At 42.5% G+C, this 25229-nt stretch overlaps 2 protein-coding genes across 2 annotated transcripts; both read right to left on the bottom strand.

Annotated features, from left to right (window-relative positions):
• Positions 1 to 11517: 11517 nt before the first annotated feature.
• On the bottom strand, positions 11518 to 12447 carry LOC142750526 (olfactory receptor 6B9-like). The gene has a single exon (XM_075859528.1). The coding sequence runs from the start codon at positions 12445 to 12447 to the stop codon at positions 11518 to 11520; it is 930 nt and encodes a 309-aa protein (XP_075715643.1).
• Positions 12448 to 22780: 10333 nt separating this feature from the next.
• On the bottom strand, positions 22781 to 23755 carry LOC142750525 (olfactory receptor 11L1-like). Its single transcript, XM_075859527.1, has one exon. It carries the CDS (start codon positions 23753 to 23755, stop codon positions 22781 to 22783), a length of 975 nt encoding a protein of 324 aa, XP_075715642.1.
• Between the last annotated feature and the right edge of the window lie 1474 nt (positions 23756 to 25229).

The following is a 25229-nucleotide window of genomic DNA, read 5'->3' as shown; positions in this document are numbered from 1 at the left end:
TTTCTAAATGCTGTTTTGAATACTTTGATGGGTGCAGTTTTCAAAATGAGGTGACTTCTGGGGACTTTCTAATATATAGGGCCCTCAAAGCCACTTCAGAACTGAACTGGTCCCTGAAAAAATAGCCTTTTGAAATTTTCTTGAAAATGCGAGAAATTGCAGCTAAAGTTCTAAGCCTTGTAACGTCCTAGAAAAATAAAAGCACGTTCAAAAGACGATGCAAACATAAAGTAGACATATGGGAAATGTTAACTAGTAAATATTTTGTGTGGTATTACTATCTGTTTTACAAGCAGATACATTACAATTTAGAAAAATGCAGATTTTTGCAAATTTTCTCTAAATTTTGGTGTTGATGACAAATAAATATTGAATTTAATGACAACATTTTTTCAGTATCATATAGTACAACATGTCACGAGAAAACAATCTCAGAATCGCTTGGATAGGTAAAAGCATTCCGGAGTTATTACCACATAAAGTGACACATGTCAGATTTGCAAAAATCGGCTGTGTCCACAAGGCCAAAACAGGCTTAGACACTAAGGGGTTAAAGGGAAGGTGTCATGAAATATTTTTTTTTATATATAATATTGCTTTTAGCATTTTATTTATTTGTGTTTTTGTGTTGTACTTTTTACTTTTTTCGTACTTTTACTTCTCTATGGGGGCTGCCATTTTTTTTTTATCTCTGTATATGTCAATTAACGGCACATACAGAGATGGAATACAGCACATACATCCCCATAGAGAATGCGAACGGTTGCCGTTCCATTCACTAAAGCGTACGCCGTCTGTGTGGGAACGGCGCATGCGCCGCTCCCACGCAGACCTAAAGGAAGGTCTTTGGCAGAGCAAAATTCGGAGCCATTTTCATGTGGACCGGACGCCACGGCCAGACAGTAAGATGACGACTTCCGGTCGCAGTTTCCGGTCCACTGCGAAGACGCAAGGTACAGGAGCGGAGACGGCAGCGGCAGCAGGAGCAGGTAAGTTATGTATGTGATATGTGTATTATGTTCGTGTATGTTCGTGTTATACTGTCTGATTACCACTGTATCTAATCCTCCTACACAGTGAATTCGCTCAGAAAATGGCGGCACACAGTGTAGGAGGTTTGAAGATTCAACCCCCTCCTTCTCCTGGCACTAGCCAGAATAAGGGAGGGGGAACTGTGTGAGGACACTAGAGCGAGTGTGTCTACCCCAAATTTGCAGCATAAAGCAATGTGGTTGCTTTACCACATTGCCAATGCTGCAATTTTGGGAATTGCTCCCTCTAGTGACCAGCACATGGAAATGTTATAAATTAGAATCTAATTTATAATATTTCCTGACTTGTGAAAAAATAAAAAAAATTAAAACAATGTGTAATCACTTATATACTAACTGTTTAACTGAGAAAAAAAATAAAAAATTCTAGCGACACATTCCCTCTAAGGGCTGATGTTCGTCCGGACGGACGACAATTGGGGTTCCAGAGATCCTCAGTGGTAATACGTTGGCTAGGCACACGAGGTATGGTTTGGAGTCAGGTTTTACCCGATTTTCATCGTTATGCTCAGTTGGATCGGGCACCTGAGGTGCTGGTCCTCCATGTGGGGGGTAACAATTTAGGGACCCGTCCTTTCAGAGAGCTGATTAGAGACATCAAGTATGATCTTCTCCGGCTTTGGTCCTGTTTTCCTAAAGTGAAGGTGATATGGTCTGAAATTGTACCTCGCAGTGTCTGGAGACATGTGCGTTCAGTGTCGCGCATAAACAAGGCCCGAGTTAAGGTCAATCGAGCTGTCTCCTGTTTTGTGGTTAAAAGTGGGTGTTTTTTCGTTAGGCATTATGAATTTGAGGATGGCCAGGGAAAATTTTGGCTGAGCGATGGAGTTCATCTGAATGCGGTGGTCATTGACCTTTGGGCTTTGCGTATTCAGGAAGGTATTGAGCGAGCGCTGCTGGATGGTGGGGGCTCTCATACTTAAAGGTGGTTTAAGTATGTTTGTGTGGTGGATTGGGGGTCCTTGGAGTTGGTGGTAATTTGAAGTGCGGGGATTCATCAGAGGTATGGTCCCTAACAAGTACATAATTGCTCATGGGTATGGGCGTATTCTGTCTTCCTGCTGGGTAGTGTACCGGGAAGTGGTTTTTGATACTTGGCAAGCCAACTGCGGATTAGAAAGGTGCCCCTGAGCCTGTAGGGAGACGGCTGGGGGTAAGTAGCTATACAGGTGGGCAGTTCGGCGCCAACGTTTTGTAGCTCCAAGGACTTCCCTTTCCTCGTGATGTTATTTATAAAGCTTTGTTGTATGTTCATGTAAATATGTTAGTAAAATGGCTGCTGTGGCCGAATTATCCAACCCACTGTCTCGTGTGTTTTACTTGAAGGGGTAAGTGATAAGGAATAAGGTGGGGCCATGGGGGTCAAATAGGTTTAGGTGGTAAGAAAGGAAGAGGTTAGGTAGAAGGTAGTTTAGAAATGGACGAGCTCTGTAATCCCGTGGTCATGAATCTTTTGTCTTTTGTGTCTGAACAGGTGCATATACTGCTGTGTAGTATATATATATATATATATATATATATATATATATATATATATATATATATATATATATATATATATATATATACATAGCATTCTACAGTTTGGCTGTTTCTTAAAGAGTATCATCCCTTGTAACACAAGGACTCCACGCTGTTCCTAAAATTGTCTGTGTGGAATCCCTTTGAAGAGTTTAATTTTTTTGCATGAACTCCTGAGAAACTTTCCTTTTTAAATTGTTGCATATTTAATTTTTTCACTAATTCTTCTAGCAATTTTTTCAAAATCCCCTGATGAGTCCCGTGAGGGATAAAACGCGTTGGGATAATGCGTGGGTTTATGTAGGGTTTGTGTAGTATAGGGTGAGGGCCCCCAGGGGCCTCTTTCCTGTTTAGGGTCAGATAAACAGGTCTGAATGTCTGTCCTGTTGTTCTCTTTATTTTAGGGTGAGATAGGGACGGCTTTGACTGTCTCCCCTTTCCACAGAGTAACGCTGGCCATGTCTCCATCTATACGCTTTGAGCGCAGACAGCCAGCGTTGATTCTGGTAAGATCCACCCATTTTTCTGTAAACATGAACTCATGGTTTTGCTGATTTTGGTAGATTTCCTATGCATCTTATCTCAAGCACAATACTGTTTTACTGCTGGTGGATTCTTTAGGGGCCCTTCCAGTTATCATACACTGGAGGTCTCCACATACCGTTTATTTTTCTTGTTTGTCCTGTGAGTCCATACACCTGATTTTAGGGGTAATTATTAAAGGTTATATTTTATAGTAGCCATCTATGCTTTTTTCGACTTTCTGTAAGATCGGGGTAACTTTCCATGCACATTTTCCATCTGATGCAAAGTATTTTGGACGGGCTTGTCTATTTACCTTCTTAGATGTAGGTTTTTTATTTATAACCTACAGTGCCAGCAGCCCAAAAAATATTTAAGTGCAACCTAAGAACATGTGATATTTTTATTAACTGATTCCTGAACGGCTCTCTTAATGTCTGTATTTCTCAAACTGTATATAATGGGTGTACGAAATGAAGGTTTCGAAAAATGAAAGCCTTATATAATGTTATATATTATATCATGTAGTGTATTTTAGTTAAATGAATCAAAGATGGAGGATCATGGGTATAGTTGAATGTCTCAATGAAATGCATCTCATTATTGGCCAAGACACCTATTCTTTAATCTGATTCTCACAACAAAGGAGCCAGACATTCACAAGTATCTCTTACAGATGCCAACCTGTAGGGTGGACAATACGCATTATACAAGGACAAACTCAGGATCTCATAAATGCTAAAGGTGGTTGATAAGTGGGACCAGTATTCTATATTTGCCTGTAACACAAGGATGTTCTTTGTTTAGGAAGCTCAAACTATGTCTCTCCAAGAGGGGCAGACAAAGGGGTATATAATCATGACTCATGAGTCGGAACTTGGGGGGCACTAGGGAGCCACTTGGGAAGGATCCATGGAGGGACATACTGGAGAAGAGACTTACTGGAGTGTGTGGAAAGTCCATGTATGTAACTATAATGTTTAATGTAATTATTGTTGACGATAAGGAAAAAGTGTCTATGTAAAGTTTATTGCTTATGATTGTCTTTGTGTACATATCGCCATATAAATCTCAGAATACTGGTAACAGTCATTTCAGTCTTTATACAATATACATTTTTATACACTCAGTCTTGTATATCACTTATCGCGCCTGACCTTAGAATCTAACCCAGTAAGAGGGTGGAAGTGAAAATTCTTACATGGGGTTGATCAAAGGGGTAAGCACAGTGTAGAACAGGGATAGGATCTTACTGATGGTGGATGTCTGACCTCTTGTTGGAGCAACATACACAGTAAATAGAGAGCAGTAAAATATGGAGACCACAGTGAGGTGGGAGCTACAGGTGGAGAAGGCTTTCTGTCTACCAGCACTGGATAGAATCCTATAAACATATGTCTCACAGGAATGATCAGTATAGGGGCCAGGTCACCAGCATGTGCGGACTCAAAACCTCCCCAAACGTCAGAATACAAACTCCATCATATATTTTGAAAGACAGAGAAAAAAAGGAGTCATATACTATTTTGCCTTTGGCAACTAGTGAAGGAAATAAGTATTTGATCCCTTGCTGATTTTGTAAGTTTGCCCACTGTCAAAGTCATGAACAGTCTAGAATTTTTAGGCTAGGTTAATTTTACCAGTGAGAGATAGATTATATATTAAAAAAAAACAAAACAGAAAATCACATTGTCAAAATTATATATATTCATTTGCATTGTGCAGAGAGAAATAAGTATTTGATCCCCTACCAACCATTAAGAGTTCAGACTCCTCCAGACCAGTTACACGCTCCAAATCAAATGGTCACTTGTATAAAAGACTCCTGTCCACAGACTAAATTAATTAGTCTGACTCTAACTTCTACAACATGGGCAAGACCAAACAGCTTTCTAAGGATGTCAGGGACAAGATCATAGACCTGCACAAGGCTGGAATGGGCTACAAAACCATAAGTAAGACGCTGGGTGAGAAGGAGACAACTGTTGGTGCAATAGTAAGAAAATGGAAGACATACAAAATGACTGTCAATCGACATCGATCTGGGGCTCCATGCAAAATCTCACCTCGTGGGGTATCCTTGATCCTGAGGAAGGTGAGAGCTCAGCCGAAAACTACAAGAGGGGAACTTGTTAATGATCTCAAGGCAGCTGGACCATAGTCACCAAGAAAACCATTGGTAACACATTACGCCGTAATGGATTAAAATCCTGCAGTGCCCGCAAGGTCCCCCTGCTCAAGAAGGCACATGTACAGGCCCGTCTGAAGTTTGCAAATGAACATCTGGATGATTCTGAGAGTGATTGGGAGAAGGTGCTGTGGTCAGATGAGACTAAAATTGAGCTCTTTGGTATTAACTCAACTCGCCGTGTTTGGAGGAAGAGAAATGCTGCCTATGACCCAAAGAACACCGTCCCCACTGTCAAGCATGGAGGTGGAAACATTATGTTTTGGGGGTGTTTCTCTGCTAAGCGCACAGGACTACTTCACCGCATCAATGGGAGAATGGATGGAGCCTTGTACCGTCAAATCCTGAGCGACAACCTCCTTCCCTCCACCAGGACATTAAAAATGGCTCGTGGCTGGGTCTTCCAGCACGACAATGACCCGAAACATACAGCTAATGCAACAAAGGAGTGACTCAAAAAGAAGCACATTAAGGTCATGGAGTGGCCTAGCCAGTCTCCAGACCTTAATCCCATCGAAAACTTATGGAGGGAGCTGAAGATCCGAGTTGCCAAGCGACAGCCTCGAAATCTTAATGATTTACAGATGATCTGCAAAGAGGTGTGGGCCAAAATTCCATCTAACATGTGTGCAAACCTCATCATCAACTACAAAAAAAGTCTGACTGCTGTGCTTGCCAACAAGGGTTTTGCCACCAAGTATTAAGTCTTGTTTACCAAAGGGATCAAATACTTATTTCTCTGTGCACAATGCAAATAAATATATATAATTTTGACTATGTGATTTTCAGTTTTTTTTTTATATAATCTATCTCTCACTGGTAAAATTAACCTAGCCTAAAAAGTCTAGACTGTTCATGTCTTTGACAGTGGGCAAACTTACAAAATCAGCAAGGGATCAAATACTTATTTCCTTCACTGTATATTTAAATAGTATATGACTCCTTTTTTTCTCTGTCTTTCAAAATCACTGGATAGAATCCTTAAGATGACAGACACAATTTGAACATAAGATGCAAGGATTATTATGGTCGGCATGATTACTCCAGGTATACCTAGTAAGATGACTTCAAGATGGACCATGAAGGTATCAGCATACCTCCCAACTTTTGAATTCGGAAAAGAGGGACATTTTAAGTCACGCCCCTAACCATGCCCAATATCCGGCATAAACACATCAAATCACGGCCAGATCCTTCTGCAAATAACAAGCGCAAATTCTCACTGTGGATCTCTAGACTGTCTGGATATCACAGATATTATGGATCCAGTTATGTCGTCTTTATGTTACTTTTCCTATCTTGGCTATAACATTTGCCCCCCCGTAGATAGCTCCAGATACAGCCTCCCTGTAGATAGCTCCAGATACAGCCGCCCTGTAGATAGCTCCAGATACATCCGCCCTGTAGATAGCGCCAGATACAGCCCCCCTGTAGATAGCTCCAGATACAGCCCCCCTGTAGATAGCTCCAGATACAGCCCCCCTGTAGATAGCTCCAGATACAGCCCCCCTGTAGATAGCTCCAGATACAGCCCCCCTGTAGATAGTGCCACACACAGCCTCCCTGTAGATAGCTCCAGATACAGCCTCCCTGTATATAGCTCCAGATACAGCCACCCTGTAGATAACTCCAGATACAGCCCTCCTGTACATAGCGCCAGATACAGCCCCCCTGTACATAGCGCCAGATACAGCCCCCCTGTAGATAGCTCCAGACACAGCCACCTGTACATAGCGCCAGATAGAGCCCCCATGTAGATAGCTCCACACACAGCCCCCCTGTAGATTGCTCCAGACACAGCCCCCCTGTAGATAGCTCCAGACACAGCCCCCATGTACATAGCGCCAGATACAGCCCCCCTGTTGGTAGCGCAACACACAGCCCCTTATACTTTGTGCGGAGAGCGGTAGAGGTAGCCGACCCTACTGCTGCCACTCTCCGCTCTGGTTTCACTCACCGCCAGAATAAGGCAGGAGTATTGCAGCGGCGTTCTCACTGGTGTCGATGTCGGCCCGGGAGTGGACCCGTCCAGTCACCTGACCGGTGAGGTCAGATGACAGGCCAGGTGACAGGTCAGGTGACTGGACTGGTCCACCCCCGGGCCGGCATCGATCCCAGTGAGAACACCGCCGTAAGACTCCTGCCTTCTTCTGATCGCTGCTGCAGTCAGCAGCAATCAGCTGTTTTGATGCAGCGCCCAGCGGGACATTTTGAAGACCGGCCGGGACGGCGGGACAGTGGTGAGAAACCGGGACTGTCCCGCCGGAATCAGGACGGTTGGGGGTATGGGTATCAGAACAAGCAATTTCCAGCAAAGGGACAAGGTCACAGAAAAAATGGTCAATGATATTTTGTCCACAAAAAGCCATAACATTTTATATACTCGTAGCCTTTGACACTCTTACCTACTCCCTAAAAATCAGGGCACCCAAACAAACGTAGCCCGCGCAGCAGGCCGAAAAAAACTGCCCTTTTCATGAAAATAGTTACAAATAATCATCCCTAACGTCTGGGTTCCTTTAGGGTTCTTGCATACCACTATGAAGCATCCCACATCCTATACCTGACCCCTGGGCTCCTTTACAAGCCTATTGAACATTTTACAAACAGCAATGAGCCTCCAGAGCTTCCCCATAACATCCCCACCCCTCCTCCATTACACTATAGAATATTCTACAGCCTGCAGTAGGCCTCCAAGCTCAGCCACAACCGTGTCAAGCATACCAAAGCTTAGCCCTAACCTCAGGGTTCTTCCACAGTGCTACTGAGCATTGCATAGCCATCTAAAGGTTTTCAGAGTTCTTGCAGACCACTATGAAGCATCCCACAGCCTATACCTGACGCCTGGGCTCCTTTACAAGCCTATTGAACATTTTACAAATGCAGTATCCCAGAACTGGGAGTAAGGAGTGAGGATATGCCAACACTTGTCACGGTGATGGGCTGGCGGGTGTAACTACCCCTCCACGGTGGCCACTTCAGATACTGCTCCCCAGTCTGGTGCAGGGTAAGGAGATCAAAGGGAAATAGAACTTGGATAGATTTGTCTTGACGCCAGTTATATATATGTAACCTGGAGATGAGCTCCTGTCTGGATGCAGGACTGTAGTGATAACTCAGGGCAGAATATAACAAAGTCCACAGATATGGAAAGGTGCAGGGGTGGATGCACTGAAGCTGATATCTTCCCTCCCCAGTAAATGAATCCAGAGAAACAGGGGGTAACTTAGAAAATCCAACTTACTTTACTTAGATAATCTTGCAGTGAAAGTATTGTACAGGCAGGCTGGATGTAGCATGGAGTACAGGCAGGCTGGATGTAGCATGGAGTACAGGCATGGAGTACAGGCAGGCTGGATGTAGCATGGAGTACAGGCAGGCTCATGAGGTTCCTATCTTATTTTCTTAGATTAGTTTTCAGCCAACAGGTCTTTGCTTCTCTAGACGTTCAGCTGTAACTCTTCATCTCTATCTGTCTGTTAGATTTCTTTACTCCCTGGACAATATGTCTCTGTACACAGGGTTCTTTAGGAGTTAGATGTCTCCCTCTGCAGAGACTAGCTCAGTATGGTTTTTCCTTTCTCACTCCACTATCTAACTCCTCCCTCACAGGCTCATTAGTTAGGAGCTCTGTGATTGGCTGGTTGCTTTTCAAAAAGACTTCTAATGTTTCCAGAGAATTCTACCCTGAGCTGGTTTGATTATTAACAAACCTTGTAAAGAAAGTAACCCTTTGAGCACTGCCTGCAATCACTTTACACAGATTACAGTAGTAAAACACATCACATATCTAAAATACAGCATATTCCTGCTTTCTGAAGACTCCACTTTGTGGGGTACCACATGTCTCCCCTCTTAAATAGGTGTCGTCCTCGACACCATGGCATCCAGATCTGAAAAATATATAGTAAGAAACCACAACATAATACACAACATGTGTTACATAACAGATAAACATTTCTGGTGAATAGTCATATATGTCTATATTCCTGAAGAGGCCTCTACATAAAAATGGTAACGTCCAATCTGCGCCAAGGGTACTCTTCACATTGGGAGATGGGTGAACAGCCGAGAACCCATTACATCTTCTGTGCTTGGTCCCTGGGTGCAGTCCAGGGTACACAGACCATATATATGTACTGCACCAGGCTGTTTTTGTAGAAACAAACAGAAATAAAAGACAACGCTCTCAGTAGGCCATGGAGTCTCTTATCACATGGTGGAATTCTCTTATTTATTTATTTTTATTACAAAATGAACATCTCCAAAACTAACCGTTGAATATCCCTTATATTTATTATACATGTAGCCCTTGACACTCTGACCTATCCTAAAAAATCAAGTTTCTGTGACGCGCGCTTGTCCCACAGAAGCCTCGTCAGCAACGCCTGTTTTTACGCATGTTTAGACCGGCTTTTGGTGAAACACCACCGATGAATGTAAAATAAGTGCAGTATCGATTGCACTGCATTTTTCACAGATCCATCTGAAAACAGATTTGACACTGTATTATCACACAGGAAAGCTATGTAAAGCCCCATGGCACATATAGCACCCAGAGTGCATTTCTTGACATGTGGCGGCAGTGACCCCAAAATGTGAGTCAGTCCCCCTAGTCTCCTGTGAGGGTTTGTAACCCATAACAGGGCTTAGGAAGAGGTGTTAGGCATGCATGCAAGAGCTGTTTGGATGTGGATTTTTGAAATGACCGGTTTTTCGTGAAAATCCACCGATGAATATAAAATAAGTGCAGTATCGATTTCACTGTGTTTTTTCACAGATCCATCTGAAAACAGATTTGACATGGTATAATCACATGAGAAAGATATTTAAACCCCCACGGCACATATAGCACCCAGAGTACAAGTTTCCTGCGAGGGCTCAGAAGACTGCTGTGAGTACCTCACCAGTAAGTACCTTTATGTGCTATTTTACTGTGAGCTCTATGTCAATCGCCTGAGATCCATGAGTGAACCAGGGAGTTAATAATAGGAGAAATGCTGGTTTCAGTGCTTCAGAACTTTCATACTGTAACCATCAAACAACAATGCACTTTCACTACCACCTCACTGTAAAGCCATAGTGCTTACATAGCACCCAGGGTGCAATTTTGGGGCGGTCACCCCAAAATGTGAGTATGCCCCCAAATTCCATGTGAAGGCTCAGAAAACTGCTGTGAGTGTGCCACATCAGTAATGCATCAGTGTTTTTATTTTTAACCACACAGTGTGTGTAAAGTGCCATCTGGACCATCAACGCATCTGTGGTGATCCACTAAACAGGATCTAGTATCTCTGGTGATGCAAAAAAGATGAAGCCAGCATCACTGTGGATACCAAAAGATCAACCTGTCATCTACAAAGATGACGTTAAAACCAATCAAAAGTTGATTAAAAAAAAAAAATACAGAGATTTACAAACAGGTGGGAATCTCCATTGGTTGACCCGGTCTGAATAAACCTTTCCTATGCTGGTTGGGCATATGGGGCATTCAGAGACCTTGGTGGAAGGGATCATTGCATCTGTATGGCTTGGCATAAAAACTACCGGAGTTGACAGCAATAAATTTTTGAGCAAAGAGATTTGTATGCTCAACAATTTTGTCCACAATGCTGTCCGAAAAAAAGAGCTTGAAAAACTCATTTTCAGACAGCCCTGCTGTCTGGACTCGGACCCCTGCGGCAGCAGTAAAGTCCGGTACTTGGGGGGTGTAGGAGGTTGGGGCAACCAATTGGGTTCAGGTGCAGGTGTAACCTTCCCAGCCTCTAACGAGCGGTCTAAGGTTCAAGTGGCGAAAAAAATAAATTTCGAGCTAGCTAGAGTATGTTTTAGAGTCTATTTTACCTTTTGGGACCGAAAGTTTTGTATGAACGGATGCGGTCCGTTATTGACTTTCGCCATCACCACCGTTGGTGCAAAGTCAAAAATGAAATCTTCAGGGAAGCGACCAGCGTAGTTTCTGACTCCGGAAGTTTACCACTAAAGGTCTCACCAAAAAATATGTACAGTTTCGTGGTGGTGGCATGCTCTGATTCACAAATAAATATTACATTTTTGACCAAAATTTACCACTAACATAAAGTACAATGTGTCATAAGAAAATAGGCCAAGAATTGCTAGTATAAGTAAAAGCATTTCAAAGGTAAAAAACTCATAATGTGACATAAATGTGGCTCTGTCAGGAAGGTAAATTCTGGCTGCATTGACAAGAGGTTAAGAGAAAATAACAACAGATTACACATATTTCTGAATGTTTTCCTGTACGGCTTTCTTAATGTCTTTATTTCTCAGACTGTATATAATGGGATTGAACAGAGGAGTAAATACAGTGTAGAGCAGGGATGTGATTTTATTCATGTCCGATGTTTGTCCATTTGTTGGAAGATCATACACAATGAATATTGTCAAGTAAAATATGAAGACCACAGTGAGGTGGGAGCTACAGGTGGAGAAGGCTTTCTGTCTACTGATATTAGATGGAATCCGTAAGATAGTACGGACAATGTTAACATAAGAAATAACAATTAGTGTGCCGGGAATAATCAATAATGGGAAACTTTGTAGATACATTTGTAGTTTTAAAGGAAATGTATCAGAACAGGAAATTTCCCGTAAGGGAAGAAGATCACAGAACAAATGGTCAATGATATTTGGTCCGCAGAACTTTAGTCTTGATATTGTTAGGGTGTCACTAAATGCACAGGAAAAAGCGACCAACCAGGAGGTAGTGGCCAGTCTCACACAATACCCACTTGTCATGATAGAGGTGTACCGAAGGGGATTACAGATGGCCACATATCTGTCATAAGACATCACAGTGAGGAGAAGACATTCAAATGCTTCAGAGGAGGCAAAAAATAAAAACTGAGTCATGCAGCCAATAAAAGTGATGGTCCCCCCATTATTCATGAGAATGTAAAACAAGTTGGGGACAATATTCACTGGCAGTAAAATATCATTGATGGACAGTTGTAAGATGAAGAAGTACATTGGAGTGTGGAGGTTCTTGCTGATGGACACCAGGGTGATGATCAGGAGATTCCCACATATTGTGAAGAAAAATAATACAAAAAGCAGACAGAAGAGTAAAATTCTTAGCTGTGGGTCACCTTGAAAACCCAAGAGGACAAATTCTACAAAATCAGTTACATTGTTCTCCTGCATTTAGAAAAAAAAAAGAAAATGTAGACAACAAAGTAATATTAGATCTCAAGAAACCAAAATGAATCACTTCTAATATAATAATTTACAGGAGCTGGATTCAGCAAATTTCATATTCTCAGGTTCATAGCTGTATGGTGATTAAGATTCTCGAACAAATTGGATTCCTCCATTTTTGTTTAAAGGGGTTGTATGAAATGAGAAAAACATGACTGCTTTCTTTCTTAAATGGTGCCTCTCTTGTTTATGGACTGTGTCAGGCATTGCAGCTCACTCCTAATCACTTGAATGTGGCGCTGGTTTCCTAATTTTCCTAATATTGCATGGGATTTTTTTTTAGGAAAAATAGGCATCAATCAATGGCTACAAATGTTGGTGCAGGTATAAGGAAGAAGTTTGGAAGACGTAGGAAATGTTTGTTATGATTTGATTTAAAAAATGTTTTTCTAATGGGGGACATTTCCTGTATAACTTAAAACAATTTATTTAAATTAACCAACCATTTTGAAGGAGCTATAACATTCATTTGTTGGAAACTATACAATACTGAGTAAAGTGAGAAATTCCAACATGGGTGTAAAGATTTTGATTGGAAAGGCGACCAGGATTCCTTGATTGGGGGCACTATTTTTTTTCAAAAAGGCAAAGTTTAAAGTAAGAGTGTATACAGTCAAGAAAAGAAGCCAGGAATCTAGATGTTATTCATCTATTATTGTTGGTAGCCCAAAAAAAATTTTTTTAACCCTATCTCACCCTTCATCGTAGTTTGTTGCAGCCAACGGTTCGTAAACGTGAAGCAATGTTCTGTTATGGCACCATGAGGGTGCGAAATCACTTAAGGGTGTTAGATTTGTTTCACAGCTGACACCAATGGACAGCTGATATCCCACTCTAGCAGCCGGGGTTGAAGATAACTCTGATCGGGGCCAATAAATCCTTTAGATGCAGACCACAGTAAAGAGTTTGACTTCCCATTAAAGCTGATTGCGAGGTGCCAATAGGTTACAATGGCAGCTGGGGGCCTAAGAAAGGCCCCCAGGTCTGCCATTGGTATCAGTGTAATACTGTCAGGCACTAATGATTTTGAGTATTAATTATTCCAAAGCATTACACAATTGATTAAACAATTTTGGCATCAACCCTACGGGTGGCACTAAAAAAAAAAGTTAAATAAAGCGTAAAAAAAAATACAAATTATATTTTGTATATTAAAAAAAAATATTTAGTAAAAATATTCAACTATAAAATAAAACTTTTTTTTCCAACTTTCCAACCTTCCTATTCTACCACTCACATGGAAATCCTTCACCCTCTGTAGTACCTCATCATAGGAGCCATGTTTTAGTTTTTTTTCTAAAGGCATTACCATATATCTGGATCAATTTGCTTTTGAGTTCCACTTTAAAAAAATTCATAAATACAGTATACATATATATATATATATATATATATATATATATATATATATATATAGATATAGATATATATATATAGATCTATATATATATATATATCTATATATATATATATATATCTACATATATATATATATATGTATATATATATAGATATATATAGATATATATACATATCCATTGTGGTTCTACCTTTTGCCAGCACTGCATTGAATGGTAGGCAACATTTTTGTCCAGTGCACATGCAGTTTTTGAGGCAGTTTTTTTATTTTTAGCCAAAGCCAGGGGTGCGTCCAAAAGAACATAAAAGTAGTGGGAGGACTTTGATCTAAAAACTGCAATTGTGAACCCAGCCTCGTATACTGTAGTGCATGAGGACTCAAAATTTACAATAAGTGATTAATGAATATAAATTTATATGTTCATTGTAAATATAAGTTTCTGCTTGTCCACACACCCTAAGGCCAATTTTATATGAGCCAGGCATGGGTGCACTCCTTTAAGATTATTATTGCTGTAAATCTCGGCCCAGGTCAATAGGTTATAGGTCCATACCGTCAGGCCTGAATTTACGGCCATTATATTCTTATGTGAAACTGACCTTAGTGTTGGGATTGCCTTTACATCGACCTGGACAGGTCATTATTCTATTTTTCTTCAAAACAGAAGACACATATATTAAAGAAAAGTTAGCAAAAAATGATTTGTCTAGTGACATTCAACACGATTTACCCTTTAAAAAATTAGATAAATTACAATAATCATGAATATTCCTTAAAATTAGCATTTACTCAACAGAACTTACGTCAGGTCCATATCCATTTTCTGAAAAAAACATTTCCTTATAGATAAAAAATGAGATGCAGTTATAATCAGTATGAAGAGAGAAGATCCCAGGATGTATCTGAGGACTGTTCAAGATCAAAGGCTTTCCAGTTTAATGAAGTTGTGTGATATAATATATAGTGATCAGACACATGATCATAGTAATAATATATGAAGCATAAAGTGATGACTACCTGTATATATACACAGAATGAACACAAGTGACGTGTAGATCAACTCTATGGAGATGGTTTCTTCATTGTCTCCTGAGCTTCTGTTTAGTGAAGAAAATAAAAATAAACGTATTCATCATTAACTTTTACTTTACTTTCTTGATTCGCAGATCAATTAATTTCATCCTTAAGGAAATATAGTCTAACATCAAGATTAAAAAGTTGAGACAGTAAAACACTGGTTAGAAGAGGAAACTTTTTATTTGATAAAGTAAAAAGTTTAAGAAATATTGTATTGAAAACTTTACATGTAGATTAACACCATGAATAATTCATAATAAGGAAATATAAAAAATATAATCACAGGCCGCATGTACTCGGCTATATTACGACTCTATAGACCAGGGGTCTCAAACTCGGCCGGGTAAGTGGGCCGCATATAGAAAAAATGGGAAGTTGACGGGCCGCATTACTTTAAAATTTGATGCAATACAAAATCATTGTTAATCAATTAGTTATTTGAACTACTATAACACTATACTACTAGAATAATAAAACTACATTACTATAATAATAGCGCTAGGTTTAAAATTTGAGATATTTCTCCACGTGCTTATTTCAACAATCCAGCTTTCCAGTTTAAGTGTCGCTAAATGCAGTCCGGCGGCTCAGTTAGCACACATGTCAAGATTGGGCAGCCCCTTTTTAGATAGTGCCGCAGTGCCCTCTGTGGATGCTGCCGCAGTGCCCTCTGTGGATGCTACCGCAGTGCCCTCTGTGGATAATGCAACACACCCCTAGATAAGGCCACAGTGCCCTCTGTAGATAAGGCCACAGTGCCCTCTGTAGATAAGGCCACAGTGCCCTCTGTCGATAAGGCCACAGTGCCCTCTGTAGATGAGGCCACAGTGCCCTCTGTAGATAAGGCCACAGTGCCCTCTGTAGATAAGGCCACAGTGCCCTCTGTAGATAAGGCCACAGTGCCCTCTGTAGATAAGGCCACAGTGCCCTCTGTAGATAAGGCCACAGTGCCCTCTGTAGATAAGGCCACAGTGCCCTCTGTAGATAAGGCCACAGTGCCCTCTGTAGATAAGGCCACAGTGCCCTCTGTAGATAAGGCCACAGTGCCCTCTGTAGATAAGGCCACAGTGCCCTCTGTAGATAAGGCCACAGTGCCCTCTGTAGATAATGCAACACACCCCTAGGTAATGCCAAAGTCCTCTTCAGATACTGCCACACACCCACTTGTAGATAATGCCACAGTGCCCTCTGTAGAGGCTGCCACAGTGCCCTCAGTAGAGGCTGCCACAGTACCCTCTGTAGAGGCTGCCACAGTGCCCTCTGTAGAGGCTGCCACAGTGCCCTCTGTAGAGGCTGCCACAGTGCCCTCTGTAGAGGCTGCCACAGTGCCCTCTGTAGAGGCTGCCAAAGTGTCCTCTGTAGAGGCTGAACCAGTGCCCTCTGTAGAGGCTGCCCCAGTGCCCTCTGTAGAGACTGCCCCAGTGCCCTCTGTAGAGGCTGCCCCAGTGCCCTCTGTAGAGGCTGCCCCAGTGATGTCAGGGGCTTGCCCAGAGCTGGAGTCCCGGAGCAGAGCCGCTTCTGGCACTCTGCCTGGGATTCCAGCTCTGCTCCTGTCTTCACTGTCCATATATGGACAGAGATGTCAGGGGCAACCCCAGAGCTGGAGTCCCAGGCAGAGCGCTAGTAGGCTCTTCCTGGGACTCCGGCTGTGCTCCTGACATCACTGGGACTCCTGCTCTGGGGAAGCCCCTGACATCATTGTCGATGTATGGACAGCGATGTCAGAGGCTTCCTCAGAGTCCCGGAGCAGAGCCGATAATAGCGCTCTGCCCGGGACTCCGCTCTGGGGAAGACCCTGACACACTGTCCATATATGGGCAGCGATGTCAGGGAATTCCACAGAGTCCCGGAGCAGAGCCGACACCAGCGCTATGCTCGGGACTCCGGCTCTGGGGAAGCCCCAGACATCGCTGTTCATATGTGGACAGCGATGTCAGGGAATTCCACAGAGTCCCAGAGCAGAGCCGACACCAGCGCTCTGCTCGGGACTCCGGCTCTGGGGAAGCCCCAGACATCGCTGTTCATATGTGGACAGCGATGTCAGGGAATTCCACAGAGTCCCAGAGCAGAGCCGACACCAGCGCTCTGCTCGGGACTCCGGCTCTGGGGAAGCCCCAGACATCGCTGTTCATATGTGGACAGCGATGTCAGGGAATTCCAGAGTCTCGGAGCAGAGCAGATACTAGTGGCTCTGTGTCCCACGGGCCGCAGATGACAGCCCCAGGGGCCGCATGCGGCCCGCGGGCCGCGTGCTTGAGACCCCTGCTATAGACCCATCAAGTTGTACCGAACATAGGGTACTATTACATTGCCTGAAATGGGCCGTGTAAACGAGCATCGATCGACAAGACAGCTCGTTGATTGGAGTTTGTTTGCTCCTTTCAAATGGAGCAATGATTGGATACGAATAGGGACGAACGCTCGTTACTCCGATTACACGTCCCCATACATTTTCATCATGTCGGCAGAACAGCTCTCTGATTACACGGGGAGATGTGATGCCGACAACGATGATTTTTAATTCTGCATAAAAGAGCAGATCAGCCGATGAATGAGTGTTTGCTTGCTCATCGGCTGATTGTTGCCCTGATTACACAGGTCAATGATCGGGAAGGAGCGTTCATATGAACGCTTGTTTGCCTAAACATTGGCCCGTGTATTAGGGCCTTTACTGTACTTTCTTATGTTCCTGATTTCGTGCAGAGGTTTTATTCTGTTGTGTTCTGGCTTAAAAAAATTATTCTCATGTTCCATCAGATGCCATATTACGAAGCATTGTTTACAGTTGTTTAGGAGTCCATGTCAATTGGGACCCTGATGACCTTTACTCTCTTATCTTAATATCCCTCCTCTCTTAAAACTCACTCTTCAGGATCTGAAATCCTAGGATTACACTCAATTATCCTGTTTTGGCCACATGATTGCAATTAAAATAAACGTTCAGCCACAATTCTTGTATCTCTTCCAGGTGGTCCCTATTCTACTCTTTGGTGACATTCTTCAAGAGCCTCCTGGGTGCACTCAAGAAATTTATTTGGGGCAGTTTAAGACCACGTATCAATCAGTTCTGTCGGGCCATAAATTGAAGGGTGGAGCCGGTCTCCCTGTTTTTTCTTGATTCCATCACGCTACGATTTTGATGAGAGTAGGGGATTGGCTCCACGATGGACAAAATAAACAATAGGTGGCAAATGAAACGACTACAGTCTTATTATCCCTCAGATCCTTATGGTGGATCTTGCCAGATATAGACCAGCTTTTGCTGTGTTTACTCTTTTCAACCCTCACTATTTAAATCAGTTGTTGTTCACAGTGGGAGACATGTAAGTGACCAGGAGGTGGGTAATAATAAATCCCCCACTGGACACCACCTTACAGTCTGACTCCACAATTGAGTGGGTTACCCTAAGAGCGACAGTCAGTAAAGTGCAGAAGTCAGAATTGGATGGAGATGTACAGGACTTGTTTATGGCATTGATGAGACCCAAACATGGGGGGAAATAAAGAGATTGGGGATAGCACGGACCGCGGCGATCAAAGTGTTAAACAGCTGGGGTCGGAATGTTTTGCGATCCCAGCTGTGTTCAGGAGGCTGCTCTAAGATCAGGAGCTGTTAGTTACAGGATGAGCGCTCACAGGAGCGCTCAACAGCCTCTTCTACAGCGACGCCAAAACCCGTCGCTGTAGACTAAGCACCTGCACTGCCTGCCGTCAAAATACGGTGGGCAGTCGTTAAGGAGTTAAACCCATGTTGGGAAAGTGGAAAGCTTTTGAGATGAGGAACATGGATTGTTGTTGTTGGGAGTATAAATCAGATGTCCATCACTGCAGTACATCATACTTATGGGACGCGTATAAACTATTCATTGTTGTAACCCTTAACAATCGTATCTCCATTCTTCTTTACTTGGTCTAGTTAACCAATTCGTATTGCACATCAAGATATTCAACCACCGGGCAAGTTAGTAGCATTTAAGTCCTGGTGGCAACTGTGTACCTTAGACCCTAACCAAAGTCATGGGAAAAGTGTGGGCTATAGCGGCATTTTGGTGCCTCACTAAGGAGCTAGGAAAAATATACAGACATTTTTGAAGTATGAACATTTTGAGAAGGCTCTTATTTCCCATCCAAGACATAAAGAGGATATGGATTTGTGCAAACTGATATTTGGTGTTAGCAAATAAAGGGAGGGGGTTCACTCTGGAGAAATTCTGTATCTGAGGAGAAAGATATTCCTATATTAGCCATTTTTTTAACAGATCGTGTGAACGGCCTGAGAAAAAAGTATGACATGTCAGATCCCGCATGGATGCAAATCGGCCGAGAAAAACTACAACGCAAATAATTTAACTTGCTGGTTAGATCTCATCTCCCTTTGAAACCATTGATACATGTAGATCCAGAAAAACAATGAGGCTCCTATTGCTCTTACTTTCTTGGGAGCTCGTACTCTCGCCTTTAGTCTCAAGTGCTTAGCGATATCAGTAGAAGTACATTGAAGGTATGGCAGGAATTTAACACCCTTCCAGTATTAAAAAATGTCTCATTACACCTAATGCCTATTGGCCTGATCCCTACCTGGAAGTGAAGTCTTCTGGGTGAAATTTCCGTTCCATGGTCCAAATTGTTTAATACCCCGAATACATCTGGGCACTATTGAATCAGGCATGGACCTCCTCAGCTTACTCCCGGTGGGGAATCGAAGTGGACTCATTTTCTCACATTCTTTTACTGTCTTTTAGACAAAATGTGTTAGAGAAGTTGCTAACTTCCTCGGACCCCTGTGTCAGGTCAATGTCATACATTTATACCGCTTTCTTTTACAGTAAAAAAAATACCAAACTCTATTTTCTGATGGAATGGGAGAGCAAGCTGAGCGTGAAAGTCTGAAAAGCGGACATCAAATCCATGTTCTCCCGCTCATGTGAGAATCTAAGATAATTAATTTAAACTTCTTACGAGATGTTATAGAATCCAAACCTTTACAAAAAGGGCGAATCTTTGTAACTCTGACCTGTGTTGGCGATGTTACAGGTCACCAGGCTCTATTTTCTATATATAGTCGACCTGTCCAAAGATCATTCCCTTTTGGGATACAGTTTGAGGTGAAATCATGAACATATGTCATCCCAAAAAAGACATCTCACTCAACTCTGCTGTCCCAAGACCTCAAACCTGCCAAAAGCTGTTTGATTCCTTGGTTTATTCAAGCTGGTAAGTAACTCATCCCATTAAAAAAAGGAGATACTAAACCACCTTCGATGCCATTAATGGCGAGAAAAAGTTTGCCAACCGTTTCGTTTCGAGCAGCCTATGTGGATTTGGATTTTGTGCCCAGCTCGCTTTCGCCAGACCTGTATAATATTATCTTGGTAAGCCTGTCCTTGTTGTTTTAAACTGTGTTTTAAAACCCATTTCATAACCAATATTCACACATTATACTTCTTATTGTATCAACCTGATGTCTCTTTTCTTTACGCCATACTCAAAGTTTTTATATGCTTTTGTTTTATTCAAGGGTTTATGGGCTATTTCCACCAAGGCAGGCGCGTAGCTAGGGGTGGGCAGGCAGCTCATGTGCCCCGGGCACAACTAGTAGGTAGGGAAGGGGGGGCTGCAGAGCAGCTGTATCAAAACAGCTGATCGCTGCTGACAGCTCCTGTATACCGGACGGCTGCAGCAGCGATCAGCATTAGGAGGATCCAGGAGATCATGCAGCGGCGTTCTGACTGGAGTCAGTGCCGACCCGGGAGTGGAGCAGTGCAGTCACTTGACCTGTCACCTGACCTCTTGTCAGTGACATGAGGTCAGGTGACTCATGTCAGGTGACTGGACTGGTCTACTCCCGGTCCGGCACCGACCCCAGTCAGAATGCCTCTGCAAGATCTCCTGGCTCCTACTAATGGTGAGTCACGTCAGGCATAGCAGCGAGTGGTAGCACTAGGCTACTGCTCTCCATTCTGGCAGCAGTGTGGCACTAAGTACAAGGAGGAGGGGGGTTGTGTGGCACTATGTACAAGGGGGAGGGGGTTGTGTGGCACTATGTACAAGGGGGAGGGGGGTTATTTGGCACTGAACACAAAGGCGTGCTGTGTGGCACTAAGTACAAGGGGGCTGTGTGGCACTATGTACACGGCGGGAGTAGTGTGGTACTAAGTGCAAGGGGGCAGTGTGGCACTAAATACAAGGGGGATCAAGTGGCACTAAGTACATGGGAGGCTGTTGCACTATGTACAAGAAGTGATGGCACTAAGTACAAGGGAGAGCTGTGCTCATATCTTCAAGGGGGCTGTGTGTGGCGCTATCTACAAGGGGGATGTATGGTGCTATCTACAGGGGGCTGTGTGTGATGCTATCTACAGGGGGCTGTGTGTGGAGCTATCTACAAGGGGGCAGTGTGTGAAGCTATCTGCAGAGGGCTGTGTGGCATTATATACAAGAGGGGGCTGTGTGTTGCGCTATCTACAAGGGGTCTGTGTGTGGCGCTATTTACAAGGGGAAGCTGTGTGTGGAGCTATTTACAAGGGGGGCTGTGTGTATCACTATCTACAAGAGAGAGGCTGTGTGTAGGGTTATCTACAAGGGGGCTGTGTGTAGCGCTATCTACAAGAGAGAGGCTGTGTGAAGCGCTATCTACAGGGGGTTGTGTGTGGCACTATCTACAAGAGAGGGGCTGTGTGTGGTGCTATCTACAAGGGGTGCTGTGTGTGGCGCTATCTACAAGGGGCGCTGTGTGTGGCGCTATCTACAAGGGGTGCTGTGTGTGGCGCTATCTACAAGGGATGCTGTGTGGGGCGCTATCAACAAGGGGGGGCTGTGTGTGGTGCTATCTAAAAGGGGGGCTGTGTGTGGTGCTATCTACAAGGGGGGCTGTGTGTGGCGCTATCTACAAGGGGTGCTGTGTGTGGTGCTATCTATAAGTAGGGCTGTGTGTGGTGCTATCTACAAGGGGTGCTGTGTGTGGCACTATCTACAAGAGGGGCTGTGTGTGGTGCTATCTACAAGGCGGCACTGTGTGGAGCTATCAACAAGGGGCTGGGTGGCATTATGCACAAGGGGGGGTGTGTGTTTTGCGCTATCTACAAAGGGGCCATGTGTGGCGCTATCTACAAGGGGTCTGTGTGTGGGGATATCTAAAGGGGGCTGTGTGTGGCCTCTTTAATTTATTTTCTTTTATCTTATTGTTACGTTAAACTACCTAATAGAACTATATCGCTTGTAAGATGTAGAATTGGTTTTATGCTCCCGTTACATGCAAAAAATAGTGGAAAAAAAGACACCTCATTGATTGGTAGAAAAACAAACATGTCGAGGGGGAAGGAGATGTCGGGAAATAAGTTGGGGGGCAACAATCTGAATCTTTTCCCCGGGTGCAGGAGAACATAGCTACGCCTCTGTCACGATCTGTGTGTATGTGGACCCACTGGGCCTTTCCGCCGTAGCAGGATAGCAGCTGGTCAAACAGTGTACCAAGTCAGTGTCTATATAGTCCAAGCACGGGACACAGCAGAAGGGAGCGGAAGTGAGTGCTGGCGTCTCCTGGGGAGGAGATGCGGGCCAGCGCTCACAGATCCTTGGCTGCGGCCATCGGGGGATGAGTAATCCCGACGGTCCGCGGCCATGGATGCTATAGCCTCTGACCTAGAGCAACATGCTTCATCTACTTTCCTTCTTTTGAAAAGATCAGGACAACCAACATCCACCTTTAATCAAGAATATAAAAAAAATTAAGAAAAAACACCCCTAAAAATGAAGACCAACCAGCATTAAAACTGCCTTAAAGAAAACTATAGGGGAAGATGTAAGTTATCTGTGCTTTACAGACCAGGTAGAAAGACCAACTTATTTGAGGGAAGAAGACATGTTCCTCATGAGCTTTCTAAGAGCCTGTTTAATATCTCTATTACTCAGGCTGTAGATCATAGGGTTAAGAAGTGGAGTTATGACTGTGAATAACAGGGAGAGGATTTTCTTTACATTGCCGGTATTTTGAAATAAATAGATACTAATAAGTGACCCGTAATATAAAGTCACCACAGCCAGGTGAGAGCTACAGGTGGAGAAGGTCTTCTGCCTCCCAGTCACAGATGGGATCTTCAGTATGGTGAAGATAATATAAACATATGAGACAATAATCACAGTAAATGGACAAAGTGCAAATGGTACGGCCAGTATCATGTCTGATATTTTCACTATAAAAGTGTCTGAGCAGGAAAGTTCAAGTATAGGATCTAAATCACAGAAGAAATGGTCAATGATGTTTGGTCCACAGAACTGTAAACGACTCATTGTTACTGAAATGATCAATATAGCAGCAGCAACTATCACCCAACACAAAAGAACAGCTCTTCCACAAAATGTGAGGTCCATGATCGAGGTGTAATGTAGAGGGTTACAGATGGCCTGATACCTGTCATAGGACATGACGGTCAGGAGAAGACTTTCTAATATTTCTGTGCCTAAAAAAAAATAAAATTGTATCAAACATCCGATAAAAGGCATAGAACTTCCTTCATACAACACATTATGGAGCATGTTGGGTACTATGGTGGTGGAGAGTAGAATATCTGAGATAGAGAGTTGTGTGAGGAAGAAGTACATGGGAGAGTGGAGAGACCGGCTGTAGGACACCACTAGAATGATGAGGAGGTTTCCACATACTGTCACACAGTAGATGATCAGAAGCAAAAGAAAGATACAAAAATTAAAATTTTGTAAATTCTCAAATCCCAGGAACACAATTTCAGTCACCGTGCTGGAATTACCGTGCTGCATATTCAGAAAGATGAACTTCTTACTGAGAGAGAAAAAAAACATTTTGAGTACTACATATTCTGATAATTTCTCAACCACAATTCTGCTGTTCAGTCACATGTACATGCCGTAAATAAGACTACTGACTTTAAAAAGAACATTTAATAAAACCTTTAATACGATTTTTTATATCATTCTGTGAATTAAAAAAATAAAATAAAAAATTTATTAATAACATTAGTAATAGTAATAGGAATATAATAACACTAGGAATAATAATGTAAAATATTTGTCTTTAGAACTAAACAAAACAATATAATATGACATAATAGTTAAAAAAAATAATTAAATGGCCTGATAGGTGCTAAGCATTGACTGTGGGGTAACCCCATTAATAGTTAACAGATGGGGTTGCTAAGGTTTTCAGGATGAAAGTAACTTGCTTGTAACTTGTATATTTATAACCTGGAAATATTTCTTCAAAGATGTATGTCCCGTACGGGACAGTATTCCCACTGCGAGGCAGGCACAACTAGCGTCATACATAACTATGATGCTAAGAGCCCGGCTCCCTGAACTGTCTTCGGTCCGGAAAATGAGGCCATCATGCGGTCTGTATATCATGGACTGAACACGGCCATGTAAATAACGCCTAACTTATCTGTCATTACCTCACTCACGCTTTAATTAACTCTGCCCCACCTCTTTCTATACTAATCACCTTGACCATTGGGGTAACCTGATCTGTGCACTAAAACTGGGCTCAATGGGAAACCCCTTACTGCAGGGCTACTGTATTACATTGATTGCTAGGAAAACCAGCCTCACCCCCGCTCACTGGGAAGACATTGAGGAACAGGAGGATACAAAGAATGAAGATAAACACCCGGGTACACATAAAAGGGTGAAACAGCAAAACACCAACCATTTACAATACCTGGTGGGTGACCAGGAAACACTCCACATGCAGGACCAGAATACAGTGACAGTTTAATATTATAGTGCAGGGCAATACCAATATACCACCAAAACCCGACCACCAACATTTAGGTTTTTAGGTTTACTGGAATAAAAAAATTGGCATACACTGCTTAACTGATACAGTGACCCTCTAACATGTCCACGTACCGCAATAGCTCCATCCCATGGCTAAATAATACTGACAAATAGTGTCCTAAAAATAACATACAGCACTGAACAAACCTACCATAAGGTGCCCAAAATCTACCAAACAGCGCCTAAATAATACAGTCACTCTGGCACCATAATACCACCTAGTTAGGAGAAAGAAAAAAACAAATAAACCATCTTTTATGTGTATATATATATATATATATATATATATATATATATATATATATATATATATATATATATATATTATATTATTTTTTTATATATATATATATATATATATATATATATAGAGAGAGAGAGAGAGAGAGAGAGAGAGAGAGCGAGAGAGACTATCTAGTGAATTTTATATCAATAATATAAAAATAATAATAATATAATAATTATCTGAACTAGGTAAAAA

Source organism: Rhinoderma darwinii, chromosome 3, assembly GCF_050947455.1.
Source record: "Rhinoderma darwinii isolate aRhiDar2 chromosome 3, aRhiDar2.hap1, whole genome shotgun sequence".
NCBI classification, from domain to species: Eukaryota; Metazoa; Chordata; class Amphibia; order Anura; family Rhinodermatidae; genus Rhinoderma; species Rhinoderma darwinii.
Note: the sequence above shows the minus strand (reverse complement) of the source record. Positions and strands in the feature narration are given on the sequence as shown.

What these genes read in the sequence shown, in the direction of transcription:
- LOC142750525 (XM_075859527.1), bottom strand. Translation starts at nt 23,755, where the DNA reads ATGTTTTTTTTCTCTCTCAGTAAGAAGTTCATCTTTCTGAATATGCAG.
- LOC142750526 (XM_075859528.1), bottom strand. Translation starts at nt 12,447, where the DNA reads ATGCAGGAGAACAATGTAACTGATTTTGTAGAATTTGTCCTCTTGGGT.